The 15,166-nt window shown below is 34.9% G+C and overlaps 1 protein-coding gene across 5 annotated transcripts in view; it reads right to left on the bottom strand.

Annotated features, from left to right (window-relative positions):
* The window catches only part of wrn (WRN RecQ like helicase), a 203,781-nt gene that overhangs the window by 141,365 nt on the left and 47,250 nt on the right, over positions 1 to 15,166 (bottom strand). For all 5 annotated transcript variants that reach the window (XM_051929566.1, XM_051929568.1, XM_051929570.1 and 2 more), the window contains exons 10-14: positions 14,354 to 14,431; positions 6,586 to 6,733; positions 6,104 to 6,179; positions 5,663 to 5,730; positions 1,337 to 1,445 (exon numbers count right to left, since the gene is read on the bottom strand). In XM_051929566.1, the coding sequence (XP_051785526.1) occupies positions 1,337 to 1,445; positions 5,663 to 5,730; positions 6,104 to 6,179; positions 6,586 to 6,733; positions 14,354 to 14,431 (479 nt within the window). The remainder of the gene's footprint in view (positions 1 to 1,336; positions 1,446 to 5,662; positions 5,731 to 6,103; positions 6,180 to 6,585; positions 6,734 to 14,353; positions 14,432 to 15,166) is intronic.

Here is a 15,166-nt window from a genome sequence, read left to right as displayed (position 1 = left end):
TTATATGCAGATAATCAGTGAATGTCCCTACAAAGACAACATGTTAGTTGCTGCTGTACTGTTTTATTCTGCATATTTAAAATTGTTTATTTACATCTGCTCAGATCTGAAACATCCTCCCCTATTGCTGACAATAGGTATACGAATCCAAAGACCATCAAAATTATACAAAACCAGCTACAATACTATGAAGATACAAGTTAAACAACAGCTAGGTTATTTCTTAAAAATTATTATTAAATTTACCCAACCTATATTTCACAAAGATATTATGTTTACTTCAATACAAAAAATTGTTAACATTTTTACATGATGATTACTACAGCTTCTAAAACTTTAAATTAAGCACAAAGGCTTCCAACATTTTAAATAATTTTTAAACAATAAGAAGGGCAGGTAAATGACCATGAATAACATCTTATAAGTGACAAAATCCAGAGGGTCAAATTAACCAAAAATGTCCAAGAATCAAACTTCTGTTAGCGTATATTCATATTCATTTGGCAAATGCACAGAAAATTCAGGATTTTAGTGCCAATTACAATAGCCACCAGGCAAATTGTTACAGAGCAATGTTAATTTACATAAACAGATTGTTTTAGACTGACCTAAATTTATGATATTGTACCTCTCTGGATTACACGAAATGGGTACAACAATGCTACTGGCAGGTATTCGTCTATATGCTGGATTAATTTTAGATGGAAAACATGAATTCAATTTAAATAAAAAAATTGAATACTATTACGGATAAAAAGTCAACAACTGAACAGACATTACTAAATACTGTGAAACTACTAATGTAAAAAACCTAATGTGCAGAAAGAACTACATTCTAATCAGAATGTAAATTCTTTCTTAGTCCGAAAGGATGTTTAAAATGTATTTTTCAAAAAAAAAAAAAAAAGCATTTTTGATTATTTTGATTATACTTTGGGTTTCAACATAGATAAAAGTAACACTTTTTAGTTAGCATATGTACTGTAGTTTGCTATACCAAACACACCTGTATAGATAAAACCTTTCACTCAAGGCACTACAGAGACCAGTTTAGCATAATGGGAATATTGTTCTATAAACAGCTTTACTATAGGATGTAAGGAGAGAGAAGGAGGCATACATTTTATCTGAACTAACAGAATTTTGTAACATAACATTTGTGGCATAATCTAGAAGGTACCTTGTACAATTACAGCAGTACAATGCTAAATACCAGATGAGGAAAAACACAAAGTAAACAAAAATACTGACATCTAACACAGAAATTAAGCAGACAGACAAACAAAACAATGAAAACAGTTGAGTTAGGTAGAATTTTAGGCAGATTAGTACTCACTTAAGCTGAAGAATCTGATCTTCCATTAAGGAAATCAGAGGTGAAATTACTACACCAACTCCTCCACAGTACACAGGGGGAAACTGAAAGCACAAGCTCTTCCCATAACCTACAAAACAACATAAATTCATTAATAAATTAGTTAAGAGATGCATGCAACATCTAAGAATTTATTACTTGCTAAATTAACAAAAATTTAATAATAAACCCAAAGCGGGTTCATTTGTAATTAAATAATGTTTTTCCTATTTCTTTATACATATGTAGGCTGGTTTTACCACTGGCGTGACTCTCTTGGCAACAGAAAGAGCATGGATTGATAAATATGTTGGGTAAACAGAAGCAACACTATGATACAAAAGCAACAGATTAATGTGTAAAGCATGTATTTAGATCTCCTGGCCTTAATATAAAATGTCTGTACAATTAGTAAGGAATCTAGAAACAAGAAAGTTAAAAACACTAGGGCCTTAATTATAAAAACAAGCATAGAATGATTGTAAATTTGATCAGGTGATTATTTATTAGACGTTTCTATGAACAACTTACAGAACATCCACAGGTACAAATAAATGATCTGGAATCCTCCCACTCATATCCTGTTTATAAATTGCAAATCACCTAACATTTGTGTGCATGTCAATGAACACGCTATTACCACCCCAAAGAATGCACTCAAAATATATGTGGTAGGATATAATGTCATATAAACCCCAATAATTCAACTAAGATTAACGCTGTTAAAATGGCAAGTGAAAAAACAGATGAGATCTAAATATTTAATGACTGATGGGGCTTCCTATTTGCATTAAATGTGCTCACAATCAATGCAATATGTTTCATTATTGTTACTTATCATTTGTCTTACGCTTTTCCCCAAGGGGACTCATAACATTTGAGAGATACAATTGATTACATTTCTTTTTGTTTTTTTTTTCCCCATTTTGAGTACAAGCAGGTGAAGGCACTTGCTCACAGTTACAGAGTGTTAGTAGTGGGATTTGAACACACCACCAATCAGGGTTTAAAGTTCCATGCCTTAACCACTATTTCACACTACCTGCCTAGCATGGCATGTACTTTTATTTAAATGGAATTAGTTCCTCTGCTGCATGCTCTCAGTAGTCTTCTCGGCTTCATCGCTTTTATTTTGAAATATGTCAATGGATTCTCATTTTGGTTCTCACATTTTTGTTATCTTTTTTGCATATAAGGTTTTAATGTTTTTAAACTTGGTATTCAATGAACCATATGAATTGGGTTTTTTTTTTATTTGTTTGTTATATCCATCCATCCATCCATTTTCCAACCCGCTGAATCCGAACACAGGGTCACGGGGGTCTGCTGGAGCCAATCCCAGCCAACACAGGGCACAAGGCAGGGAACCAATCCCGGGCAGGGTGCCAACCCACCGCAGGACACACACAAGCACACCCACACACCAAGCACACACTAAGGCCAATTTAGAATCACCAATCCACCTAACCTGCATGTCTTTGGACTGTGGGAGGAAACCGGAGCGCCCGGAGGAAACCCACGCAGACACGGGGAGAACATGCAAACTCCACGCAGGGCGGACCCGGGAAGCGAACCTGGGTCTCCTAACTGCGAGGCAGCAGCGCTACCACTGCGCCACCGTGCCGCCCCTGTTTGTTATATCTTTTCTATAAATCTTGTAAGAAATGGAAGAAAGCAATTAGTAGCCTACAAGTACAAGCATGCATATAAAAGTGTGTATGAATCCTTGTCAATTTCTGTATATACATGACTATTTTCACAAGAATTTCAACTAAATCACCCTGATTATACAGAAACATTCATTATAGATAAGGACAAGCTTCTAATATTATTAATATTGCTTAAGCATAGTATTTCCTTCCTTTGTTCCTAGTATAGTTGAGATCATAATATAAATGCTGTAGACTGGAAGACACTTTTTCTAAAAACTTTACAATTTCAGATTCCTCAATAAATTAACACTATGCAAGGTTCTTTTAAACGTGCCATAAAATTCTTATATAACAAGCTGACTTGTGAAATTTGCAAATGGCAAATGATGAAATGCCAACAAAAAAATTCAGAAATACCACATGTTTACAGACACTATTTAATATTTAAAACACCTGTGAAATGCAACATAATGTATATGTGTGAAATGCTTGGTGCATATGATATGTTATGTAAATCTCTTCTAGTTTAATAGTAAGACAGAGTGCCTCAGAGGGTGGGCATATACTAGTAAATAAGGGTATAACAGACTTAATGGTAATTTTATTAAATAAGTTTTGTTTTTCATTTTTGTCTTTCGATTTAATTCATTTTGTTTGTTCTTAATATTTTAACAATGAAAATGTAAAAAATGAATTTCCCATCTTAGTGTTTTTAATACACAGAACTTTTTATAACTGACATAACTGGATTGTTGAATTTATACTGAATCAGAAGACATAAAATCTTGATGATACAGTGAAACACCACTAATCAATAACACAAAAGTAACCCCAAAAGTTGTTTTGCAAATTTTTAAAAATGGTGTTCATATAAGGTTGTAATATTTAATGCTGGAGAAATGTCATCATTGTAAGGTTTTGGATGAATGAAAAACTAAAAATAAAAGTAAAATTAGATTATCTATCCATTATGATATGGTAGTTATGTTATTTTTGTGATTTAGCATTTCATATCCTTCGTTTTGTTAAAGTATGGCAGTCTGTGCTGAAAATGTTGTTAGTGACAACTGGAAGTTCCTATGCATAGCATCATAATGCTGATTTTATTTAAGAAAGCAACAAGATGTTTTCCTGGCATCCAGGTTTCTGTATAGTGTGCGAATTCTCATGGCGTGTTTAGATATTTCAAATCTACTCAAAGAGTTAGGATTTTGTGTGCTCTGGTCAACTTTAATTTTTCTTTTTTTTTTTTTTGCTGTGCATTGAGAAATGTTGTTTTGACTTGAGAGTTTTTGGCTCTTGAACCTACTTATTCCAGACTATGTTTTTCCTTCACCTCCTGATACTTGTGGTTTTTTTTTATCAGCCATTTTTCCATTGTGGCAGAAAATAATGTCAGCTTTAATTTTATTTAACAGACCTTGCAACAGCTCTTGTCTAATGCACATGTCAAAGTTGCAAGGCTGATAGATGCAACTGCATTGTTTTGATTGCAAGGGCCAGCTGAGAAGCATGTGCTGAACTGTTAGGCTTTTGTCGTAAGATATGTCAGATTTGTCAACCACAGTAGTTTATCTCATCACTGCAGCATGTCAAATTAACCAACTGAAAAATCACAGCCCATGTCACATTTATAGAGTGAGCACCGATCTTTCAGCACAATCGTGTTTGTCCCTTTATCTGAGAGCATACAATAGTATGCTGTGTAATGGAACCGGCACTGTACAAAGTGTTAACAGCTGCAGCAGATTCAGTAGCTATCTCTGCCCTTTATTTCTTTTTATATTCTGTTAAAATACATATGTAAAATACAAGACACCAAACAAATGAGCTTCTCTTTTGTTTGTGAGGTTCACAACACAGTCCTTGTGTTGCCTGTTGGAGCTGGTGCTATACCAGTGCTTTGTGAAGGGTTAATAGCTATGGTGCATTCAGCCCCCTCGTGGAAACATTCTGTGCATTGTACTGCTGGCTGAACACTCACTGATTCTCCACTCTAGCAAGCAAAGGGCCAACCCCTGTGACCAAAGAGAAAATCAAACCAGTCTTATTTTATCCCAGTCAGTCTCAAGACTAGTTGGTCTCAGTATTTGGGCATGTCATATTAGCTGATCGGCTTCAAAGGAGCATACCACCAATTGTCTCTGACTGACTAAGATTATGGAAATGAAGGCTAAGACTGAAAATTGCTGGAAAAGTCATCAGATGTGACATGGGCTTTAAGCCCTTTCAAGCAAATCATGTGATTAATATTTCCTAACAATATCTATTTTTTTCAATTTATGTACACAGGCAAATGGCTGCAATTTATAAGAAAGAAATAGGTTTCTGCCAGTGAAACTTTTTCTCTTACACTTTATTCTCTTATTTTCTCCGTCTAGCACTGTTCAAGTTGATATCTTGTTCAGAATCTTGCAGTATCATTGTTATTGATGTTGCCTGACCTCTGACTCTGGGTAAAAGAATAAGCAACTTCAGAAGGAGTGAATTATCCTTGAAGTTGACACAGCCGCTGTTATCTGATACTACCAGAAGATCCTCTGACCATAATGTTATAATGTAAAAATAGATATTTTTTTCAGATTTTGAAAAACATTTTTTTATATTCTTAGCAATTTAGTACATATCTAATTTGAATATAAATTCACAGACTTGCCTGTAGCCATGACAACAAGATTGTCTTTTTTCTCTTCTAGAACTGAATATACCACTTTCCATTGAACACTAAAAAAAAAAAAAAAAAAAACACAATACTTGTAATGCCTGAATGCAAACTTTGTATGTTATTAACACTGTCAAATCCACTTTCGCACACATTCACACTGGGCCAATTTGGAATCACCAAATAGCTTAACATTTCCATATCTGTAATGTAAAGGGAAAACCAGAGTACCCAGATAAAAACTCAAGAAATCACTGCATAGACAGTTACCAGGTGCAAGCCCAGGATTATGTATCCTTGAGATAACAACTTTTATTTTGTAATTACAGTATTTGGGGTAAAAACTATAAACAAAAATGAGAATTAAAATATTCAAAAACAAATACTATTTAAAAAATAAACTAAAATAAAAAATTAGAACAAATCACCACTTACGGTTTAAAGCTAGAATGGCCAAAATACATCTTCAAGCACTTTATATGTTTTGAACTTGGTTCTGGAAGAGAAGGGTCTATTGCAAGAAAACAGTAAGTAAATATTATAATAAGGCAAATTTGACACTTCAGAATCATAACCTAATAACAAGACTTATGTTTGAAAACAACATAAAATAAAGCATAGTTTAAAAATTGAAATAGTCTGAATTGAAATCATGTTCTGTAATTGCAGCAGGTAACATTACTGAACTTACTGCTATAGTTTAATTGCAGCATTTTATAGCCCCATTCTGCAGAACTTTCCACAAAACTACAAGAGTTTCACACATCTTGCACTGGAATAGCTCATTTACAGTATCATATCTACAACAAATATTAGTGAGTATCACAATACAGCAGTAACTGAGCACAAACAATGCCATCTTTGTACTATATCCCTTAATAAAAACCCTGTTGGGAATTAATACTAGATTTAAATACCCCATTCTTCGATTTCTTCCTCAATGCCTTCATCTTCTTCCTCTGTTACAGCCATATCTATTTGCTTATTTGGCAAGTTGTGTTTTGCAGAGCTTTTAATATCAACTGAATATCCAGTCTCATTTAATTTATCCATCTCATCCAAACACTGCAAAGAGCAAAAGATGGGAACAAACTTACATTACTTCTCCTGACAGGACAGATGAAATAATGTAAAATCTTAAAACAAGTTGATATAAATATATAATACTGTGAAAAATACTGTAACACAAAATAGTACATAAAGCACTGCCCTGCTTGACCTATTTATAATTTATGATTGCTTTTAGAAATTAAGAAAATGAAATATATAACTAGTGATGAACATTTGTAAGTGCATTGTCACACTTCTCCACTTTTTCCCATACAGTCCTGTTTCTTACCATAGCCATCAAGCTTATGAAAAATGCATATTATAATTACCAAGTTATTCTAAAGTATTTTCCTTCAAAATTATGCCTGAAAGTTTAATATTAGTATCAATATTTATGGTACAGAAAATAAAGTCAAGCCGGCACCCGATGATCCAAAATTGAAATAACAGCATAATATGCTCACAAGGTAACAGAAGAACTGAAAGGGGATCTTACTTAAGTAAATGGCCATTTTTCCATTATGTGGAAACATTCAAGAGTAGCTAATTATCATCCCTGTAGACGGCTACAAACATTGCTAAAGAAAATTCAATGATGCTATTTTTGTTCATTAATATTCTCAGTTTTAAGGATTATGATGAATCTCTCTCTAAAATGATGCAGTACATACTAAAGAATGAGTAAGTGACAACTGACTAATGTTTAAAAGAACTAAATTGTCAAACAACTAATGAATTGTGAAACACAGTGTGGAAACCAGGGGTTGCTACAGCTCCCCACACACTAACAAAAACAGGCACAAGTTAAAAGGCACAAACAGTCTTTTATTGTGGTAAACTCTTTGAATCAAGTGTTTCCCACCACAGCCACAAGTAAATTAACCACAGTAGCACACAACAACTTTTCTCCCTTCTCTCTCTCAGTCACTCTTCCTGGCTGGGTAAGGCTGTCAGCCATCCCTTATAACAGTAAAACACTAACATACATTCTCTACTGAAATCCTACTCCTAAATCTTCTGCAAAACACTGTAAATCATTAATATACTGAATCGTCTCACAAGTCCCTTAGAGCTGACTAGTGGACACAAAAACTTCATATACAATGGGAGTAAATGTTTCATATTTACACTCCAACCACAATAACGATAAAGAATATAATTTTTAGTCATAGAGTAGTACTAGGGTGTTGTACCGTGTTAGCCATTATGAATGTAGAGAAAAGCCAAGCAGAATGACACCTTTTATTGGCTAACTAGAAAGATTACAATATGCAAGCTTTCGAGGCAACTCAGGCCCCTTCTTCAGGCAAGATGTAATACAGAAACTGAAGTTTCCTATGTTTCTTCCACCGGGTCTTCAGTTCCATGTAGTAGCGGTACATTTCGGTGTCTTGTATATCTGTAGTACTAGGGTGTTGTACCGTGTTAGCCATTATGAATGTAGAGAAAAGCCAAGCAGAATGACACCTTTTATTGGCTAACTAGAAAGATTACAATATGCAAGCTTTCGAGGCAACTCAGGCCCCTTCTTCAGGCAAGATGTAATACAGAAACTGAAGTTTCCTATGTTTCTTCCACCGGGTCTTCAGTTCCATGTAGTAGCGGTACATTTCGGTGCAACACCCTAGTACTACAGATATACAAGACACCGAAATGTACCGCTACTACATGGAACTGAAGACCCGGTGGAAGAAACATAGGAAACTTCAGTTTCTGTATTACATCTTGCCTGAAGAAGGGGCCTGAGTTGCCTCGAAAGCTTGCATATTGTAATCTTTCTAGTTAGCCAATAAAAGGTGTCATTCTGCTTGGCTTTTCTCTCTAGTCATAGAGTATAAATATACTTTTTCTCCAAATGTATGTGGTTTTAAAGTCAAACAATCTAAATAAACAGTGCCTTCCACAAATATTAATCAGTTACCTTTAGTTTTGCTAACTTTATCAGAGTATTCCTATGCAAAAGTTTTGGAAAACCTCAGTTTTTCATCAAATATAACCAGTTGAAAAGCAATGAATGCCTAAAATGGTGAAAATGTAAGCAGTAAAATACCAGAGGTTTTCATTTAAAGTTTAGGTTAGCAAAAACTGAAAAAAATATCAGAATATTACAAATGGGCCTTCTTCAGGGAACAACTAATAGGTTACAACCTACAGATATTCTCAAAGTCAAAGTGAACTTTATTGTCATCTCAACCATATACAAGTATACATATAGGCGAAATTGCAGAGTCCACAGTGTAACAACATGACGTGCAAATAATAAATTAAATTAAAAATTTAATAATATAATAAATAAATAATAAATAATAGATATAGATAATACAGAAATTATCAGTGTATGATAATAGTTGTTTAAGACGTGTAAACAATGACAGGTCAGAATGTTTCACAGCAAAAGGATAACAAGAGTGTCAAAATATTTAAAGGTCAGTATGAGATTTTCAGTTCTTTTCTACATGCACACTCGTCTTTGCAGGAAAGTGGCTTGCATGTATAAAAGTTCTGTTTTTAGAGGTAGTTGAGGCCGTGTGGAAGGTCCCAGGGGGCAGCCTGGTGTTAAGGAGTCTAACAGCTTGGGGCGATTAAAGCAAATTAAGCCTTGTATGTTGAAGCAAACAATTTGCACAGGTGTCCTAACTTGTGTTGATTACTTAAAAACCCTCTGTCTGTCTTAAAACTGAGTTGCACAAGACTGTGTTACTACATCCTCTGAAGTACATCTTGGAAAATAATCCAGTGATAATGACAAGAAAATGGCAATTACCAAATGAAATGATAGAGCATTATTACCCTTAAAAGTGTAGGCCTTTCATTCAGAGAACTTGCAAAAAAAATCAAAGTGTCAAAGAGTACAGTGTTCTACACAATACAAAAGGCAACTGGAAACTGGAAGAAACTCTGATAGGAAGAGATCTGGCAGACACAAAATCACATCAAATTAAAAGACAACTTAGGCACCTCACAGCACAACAGCTTCAAGCATAGCTCAACAGTGGTTGAAAAAAAGCAAGTCTCGCTATCTGCTGTTAAGAGGAGATTTTGCCCAGGCCGAAGTAGTCCAGAGCCAGTATTTCAATGCCCTATTTTGACCTTTAAAGAATGGCTATCTTACTCCCACTCGCCCTGTCAAATCTGCAGCACAAAGTCTCCTCTTCATAGTTGAAACTGAGACTTGCTTTTTTTCTTCTGGTGCTCCAGTTATGCTCACATCTGTATCAGAAACACAGTCCTTTTGTCTCACAACTGCACTCTTCCCAACAGATAGTCCATCATCCAGGACACCATAGGCTCATCCACCTGCATATCACAGAGTTTACCCCTTAACAGAAATAGTTGAATGGTACTGAAGGCACTGGAGAAATCAAAAAACATAATCCTCAAAGTGCTGCCAGCTTTGTCTAGGTGAGAATAAGCCTCGTGGAGCAGGCAAATAATTGCATCCTCCACTCTAATCTTTGTCCAATAGGCAAACTGCAGTGGGTCCAGGTGGTGTACCACAAGATGAATCATATAGTCCAGGACCAGTCTCTCAAAGGTCTTCATGATTTTAGACATAAGTGCCAGTGGTCTGCAGTCATTAGGTGAAGAGGCACCTGCCTTCTTTTATATGGGAAATTGATGACTTTAGTTTAATTTTCTCTACAAGGAATGGCCCAGATCTTTTTCAGAATTTGACAGAATTCTATAATGCAGATCTAAAATAAACATGCTGGGCCTGTTTTAACCATGTGTCTCTGAATTATAAGGGAGGTGGTGTTAATTTTGACTTAATTTAATTTTAAACATAAATGTTTGGAATGTAATGTTGATTGTATTTTTGACTGAACTGTGTTTTGCTTGTTATTTATAAGCTCAAATAAAATTAAAATGATAACTATAATAATTCTTCAATTTGGTGAAGTTTTAGTCAAATTTGAAATCTTAGAAAATATATCCATCTATTATAAAAATCTTGGGTCGAGAAGTGATCATCTCGGAGAGACATTTTGATGTCACGCGAGACGTGATCATCTCGGAGAGACACTTTGACCTCATGCGAGACTAGACATTACAACCTTAGGAAGCAAGACCCGTGAGACAGTGACTTTTGCACGTCACACCCTAGTTACAAACAATTTAAAACAAGTTCACAAACATCTAACTTCGCAGTTGTTGGAATGCTTTTGGCAGACACACTTCATGTGCTCCCAGCTCTTCAAAATGTTATACGGTCTATATGGCACATGAACAACTAAGCGAAGAAGAAAGAGCGGCACGTCAAAAAGAGACACAAAAGCGTTGGAGAGAAAAGAAGGCAAGAAAGGATGCACAAGAGAACAATAATAATCAGAAAATATTCAGAAAATAAGCAAATAAGGAATGTAATAGTCAGCTCGGACATCCCGCGAGAGACACTTTGACGTCCCGTAAGACAAAGCAGTGAGACAAAAGGACAGCTGCTGTATAGGCTTTAAAATGAACGACGCGCAGCGAGACAAGCAGAAGACGCAGCTCGGCAGCAGCAAGCAGAAAGACAGCAGCTGATCCGCCCACAAGACGCTCAGACAAAAGCAGTGAGACAAAAGGACAGCTGCTGTACAGGCTTTGAAATTATCAACGCGCAGCACGAGAAGCAGGACACACAGCTTTGCAAGAGAAGCAGTAAACAAGCAGATGATCCATCCACATCCCCAAAGCGTGCATTCAGTCACCCCCTTCACAACGCAAGCAGCAGAGACGCGCACCCTGGGGTCGGGGGGGAGGGGGTGGGCATGCGAAGCGAGCAGGGGGCAAAACCCCCTAGTTATCATGAAATAAATCATCAAAATCCAAACACATACTTCTATGGAATGGTACATATAACAAGTTTCATCATCCCATAGCAAGAAATGTACTGCAATAATTGCCAATTCAGTTTATTCTATAGGAAGAATATTCTTTCATAATAATTTTGATAAGTATCAACAGAATTGTGCGATAATGTGATTGAATAAGACATGTCAGAAGAAAATTTACTATCAGTGAATAGCAAAATAATTTGTCTATTAGAAGTCAAAGATTTAACATACCACCAAAATCCTGCCATTATCAAACTGCATGTGCAAATTAGGCAGTACCAGCACCAAAATTAAACCTAAGCAGCAATTCTATTAACTAATCAATTCCTGATCATTTCTAAAAATAGTTTTTTAAAATATTTATACACAGACTAACACACAACAACACATACGAAGAGATCGCAGCTTAGCTTTTAATTTACAGATATGGCTGCCCCAGAGTAATACTTCAAAACATTGCTGGTAATCGACTTTACACTTGTCTGAATAAGTGTTATGCAGTTTTCCTCAAGAGAAGCAATTTGACCAGAGATGTGTGGGTATAAGGCATAGATTCAAAAGGAACTGCAGCTGTTTGAAATGGAAGAGGTAATCTGATGAGATGAGAAGAATCAGTTGTATAAATGAAGACTCTCCTATATAATAATAAACCATTAAGAATGTTGCCATCCGTTATAGTGCAGAGTTTTCATAGTCATAACCAGAAGTTATAACCCTATATCTGAGCAGAGTGGTATATCAGTGAACAATTACACTTGTGATCCCAAATTGCAATAAATAACTCTGTAGACAACAAAGGCTCCACCAGGGGTGGCTTGAGGCCATGATAAAAATATATGGAGAAATGCCAAAGAAAAAGTATATGTCAGGACTCCTCGACGGGGTATCAGGGGAGAGGTGGGTCTTAAATTCAAAACTACGACCCCATGTGAAAGGGCTTCAGGGTTGTAAGCTATCTTTCTTTTTACTGGGGGAATTTAACAAAGGCGGGTTGGAAAATGCATGGATGGAATTTAACAAAGGATTTTAGAAAAAAAATATACACATTTTGCATGTAATGAGTATACAACTGGATGATTTGACATGGATTATGTAAGATATTTTTTATGGAAGTTTTGATATTGTTTTCTGCTACAACATTAGAAAATCAGAAAAATTTAAATGAGAACATGCCATTCAGCCCAATAAATATCACCAGTAATAGCCACTTAAATCCCCAAAAAATAAAATTCAGCCTAGTTTTGAAGTCCTACTGTTTACTACGCTACTTACTCACTTATTCCATGTATCTATGGTTCTCTGTGTGTACAAAAATTTCCTAATGTTTGTATAAAATTTACCCTTAACAAGTTTCCAACTGTGTTCTTGCTGAACTTGTTTTAAAGTAACAGTCTCAATTCATTGTACTAATATCTTTCATAACCCAAAAAGGCTCAGTTCTTTTAATCTTTCCTCATAACTCATCCCCTGCTGTCCTGGAATCAGCCTAGTCAGTCTTCTTTGGACATTTTCTAGGGCGGCTGTGTCTTTTTCTAGCGCAGTGAACAAAAACTGTACACAGTACTCCAAAAGAGGCCTCACTGTTATAAAGTCTAAGCATAACATTCTTGAAATTGTACTTTGCACATCATGCTATATAACCCATCATTCTATTAGCCTTCTTAATAGCAACAAGTTCACTTAGACTCCTAAATCCTTCCTATATGGTGTGCTTTCCAATTTCAGACTTCACATTGTATATTCAAATGACATTTTTACTTTCTAAGTAAATTTTATTTACTTACATTGAATACAAACATACTCAAGCCAGTATGCCATACAAGTCCCTCTGTAATCATTCAACAGCTTCTAGATTATTTGTCAGTCCACCTAGCTTAGAATCATCTGCAAACTAAACCAGCTTGCTATTTATAATCCTTTCAAAAAATAATTAAAAAATTAAAAATGGAAGCAGCCCTAGCACAGGTGCCTGAGGGACTGGGACACCACTCTTAGCACCACTCAATTCTGATATGTTCCTCAAATCATAACCCCCCCCCCCCGCTTTTAGTTTGATGCCAAACCTCTCATGTGGGAACTTATCGAATGCTTTCTGAAAGTTAAAGTAAATAATATCATATGCAGCACTCTAATCATATCGTTTTGTTGTATTCTCACAAAATTCCAGCATGTTAGTAAAACACAACCTCCCTCATCTGAACCTATATTGACTGTTTACTAAAACTCCTGTTCTTGTCATGAGTTGCTCAATTGTATCCTTAATAATTCCTTCCATTAATTTACTTGTGACGCACATTACTGCCCGTTTCCATTAAAGCATAAACTTTGCTAGCTCCGTTCTGCATGAAAACATGACATAACAATTTTTTTCTTTGCCATCACTGCAAAGATCATTGGGTACGTACCATTAAAATTGTATATTTTTGGGTGGAGTATTCCTTTAAGAGCATGATCATAGGCAAGAAGAGAATAAACGCATATTTTTTTCAAAAACTTTCTCATTTATAAATGTATGTAATCATTTTCAAGACAAATTTAAAAAAATCCATCAGTTCTTTAAATTGAAGAAGTAATAAGAAAAAAAATAATTGCATAGAGAAAATAGCTAATTCAAAATCTTTTTCGACAGGCTACACAACAAAAAATTTCCAATTAAAAGAGTTTATCAGGGAAAAATTCCAAAAGGTGTTCAGTTTAAAACTTTCTGCAGAATTGAGTTATTCATAAAACATATCAAAAGCAAGGGACAGAACAGTCTAATGACAAAGCTCTGCATTCCAATTTTTGTACAGTTATATTATTTTACTGGAAAGAATACCTTGATCATTTCATGTTCCAGTTCTTCATCATTTTCAGCAAAGGAAACATCTGCTCCTTCATCCACTAAATTATCATCCTGAAAGTACAGCATATTCTAATTTAAAATGACAATCTGATATTCTAGTTAACAACCCAACTCCAGAATACAAACAAATTGAAGTTTCTTCTTTGAAGATAAATACTATATAATTTATCCTTTAATTTTTATTAGAATTAAATTAACTTAATTACTTAAGCTTCTATTTTCAATATTCTATAAGTTATATACATAATCTTTACACATTAAAATAAATTCTACAAACTTAAAAAAACATTGTAAAAATTGAAAGACTTGCAGCTTTGCTCCTTATTGGTTATACACATAATCTCTTCACATTAAAATAAATGGTGCAAACTTAAAAAATTAAATAAAAACATTGTAAATATATTGCAAGACTTGCAGTTTTGCTCCTTATTGCTGCATACAAAATTAGTATACATAATCTAAAAAAAAAAGATCACAGTTTAAAAAATACAGCTTAGGGCTCTGTGGAAGTAGCCACCATTGCTAGAAATACAAATTTCAGTGGTAGTACCCATTTATGAATGTAAAATGTTAAAGTGGACCCAACATAAATGAATCCACTATTACACAGACATGGACAAATTTGCTAGTACCCCTCCACAAAGAAACAAGAAGAAGAATCCACAATATTTCAAATAGCACAAATGAAAACAGCATGACAAAAATGATGGGACCTTTAACCTAACATTTTGTTGCACAAACTTTAGAGCCAATCACTGCAAACAAGATATTCACGCAGCCTTAATG

This window comes from Erpetoichthys calabaricus, chromosome 7 (assembly GCF_900747795.2).
Source record: "Erpetoichthys calabaricus chromosome 7, fErpCal1.3, whole genome shotgun sequence".
Lineage (NCBI taxonomy): Eukaryota > Metazoa > Chordata > Cladistia > Polypteriformes > Polypteridae > Erpetoichthys > Erpetoichthys calabaricus.
Note: the sequence above shows the minus strand (reverse complement) of the source record. Positions and strands in the feature narration are given on the sequence as shown.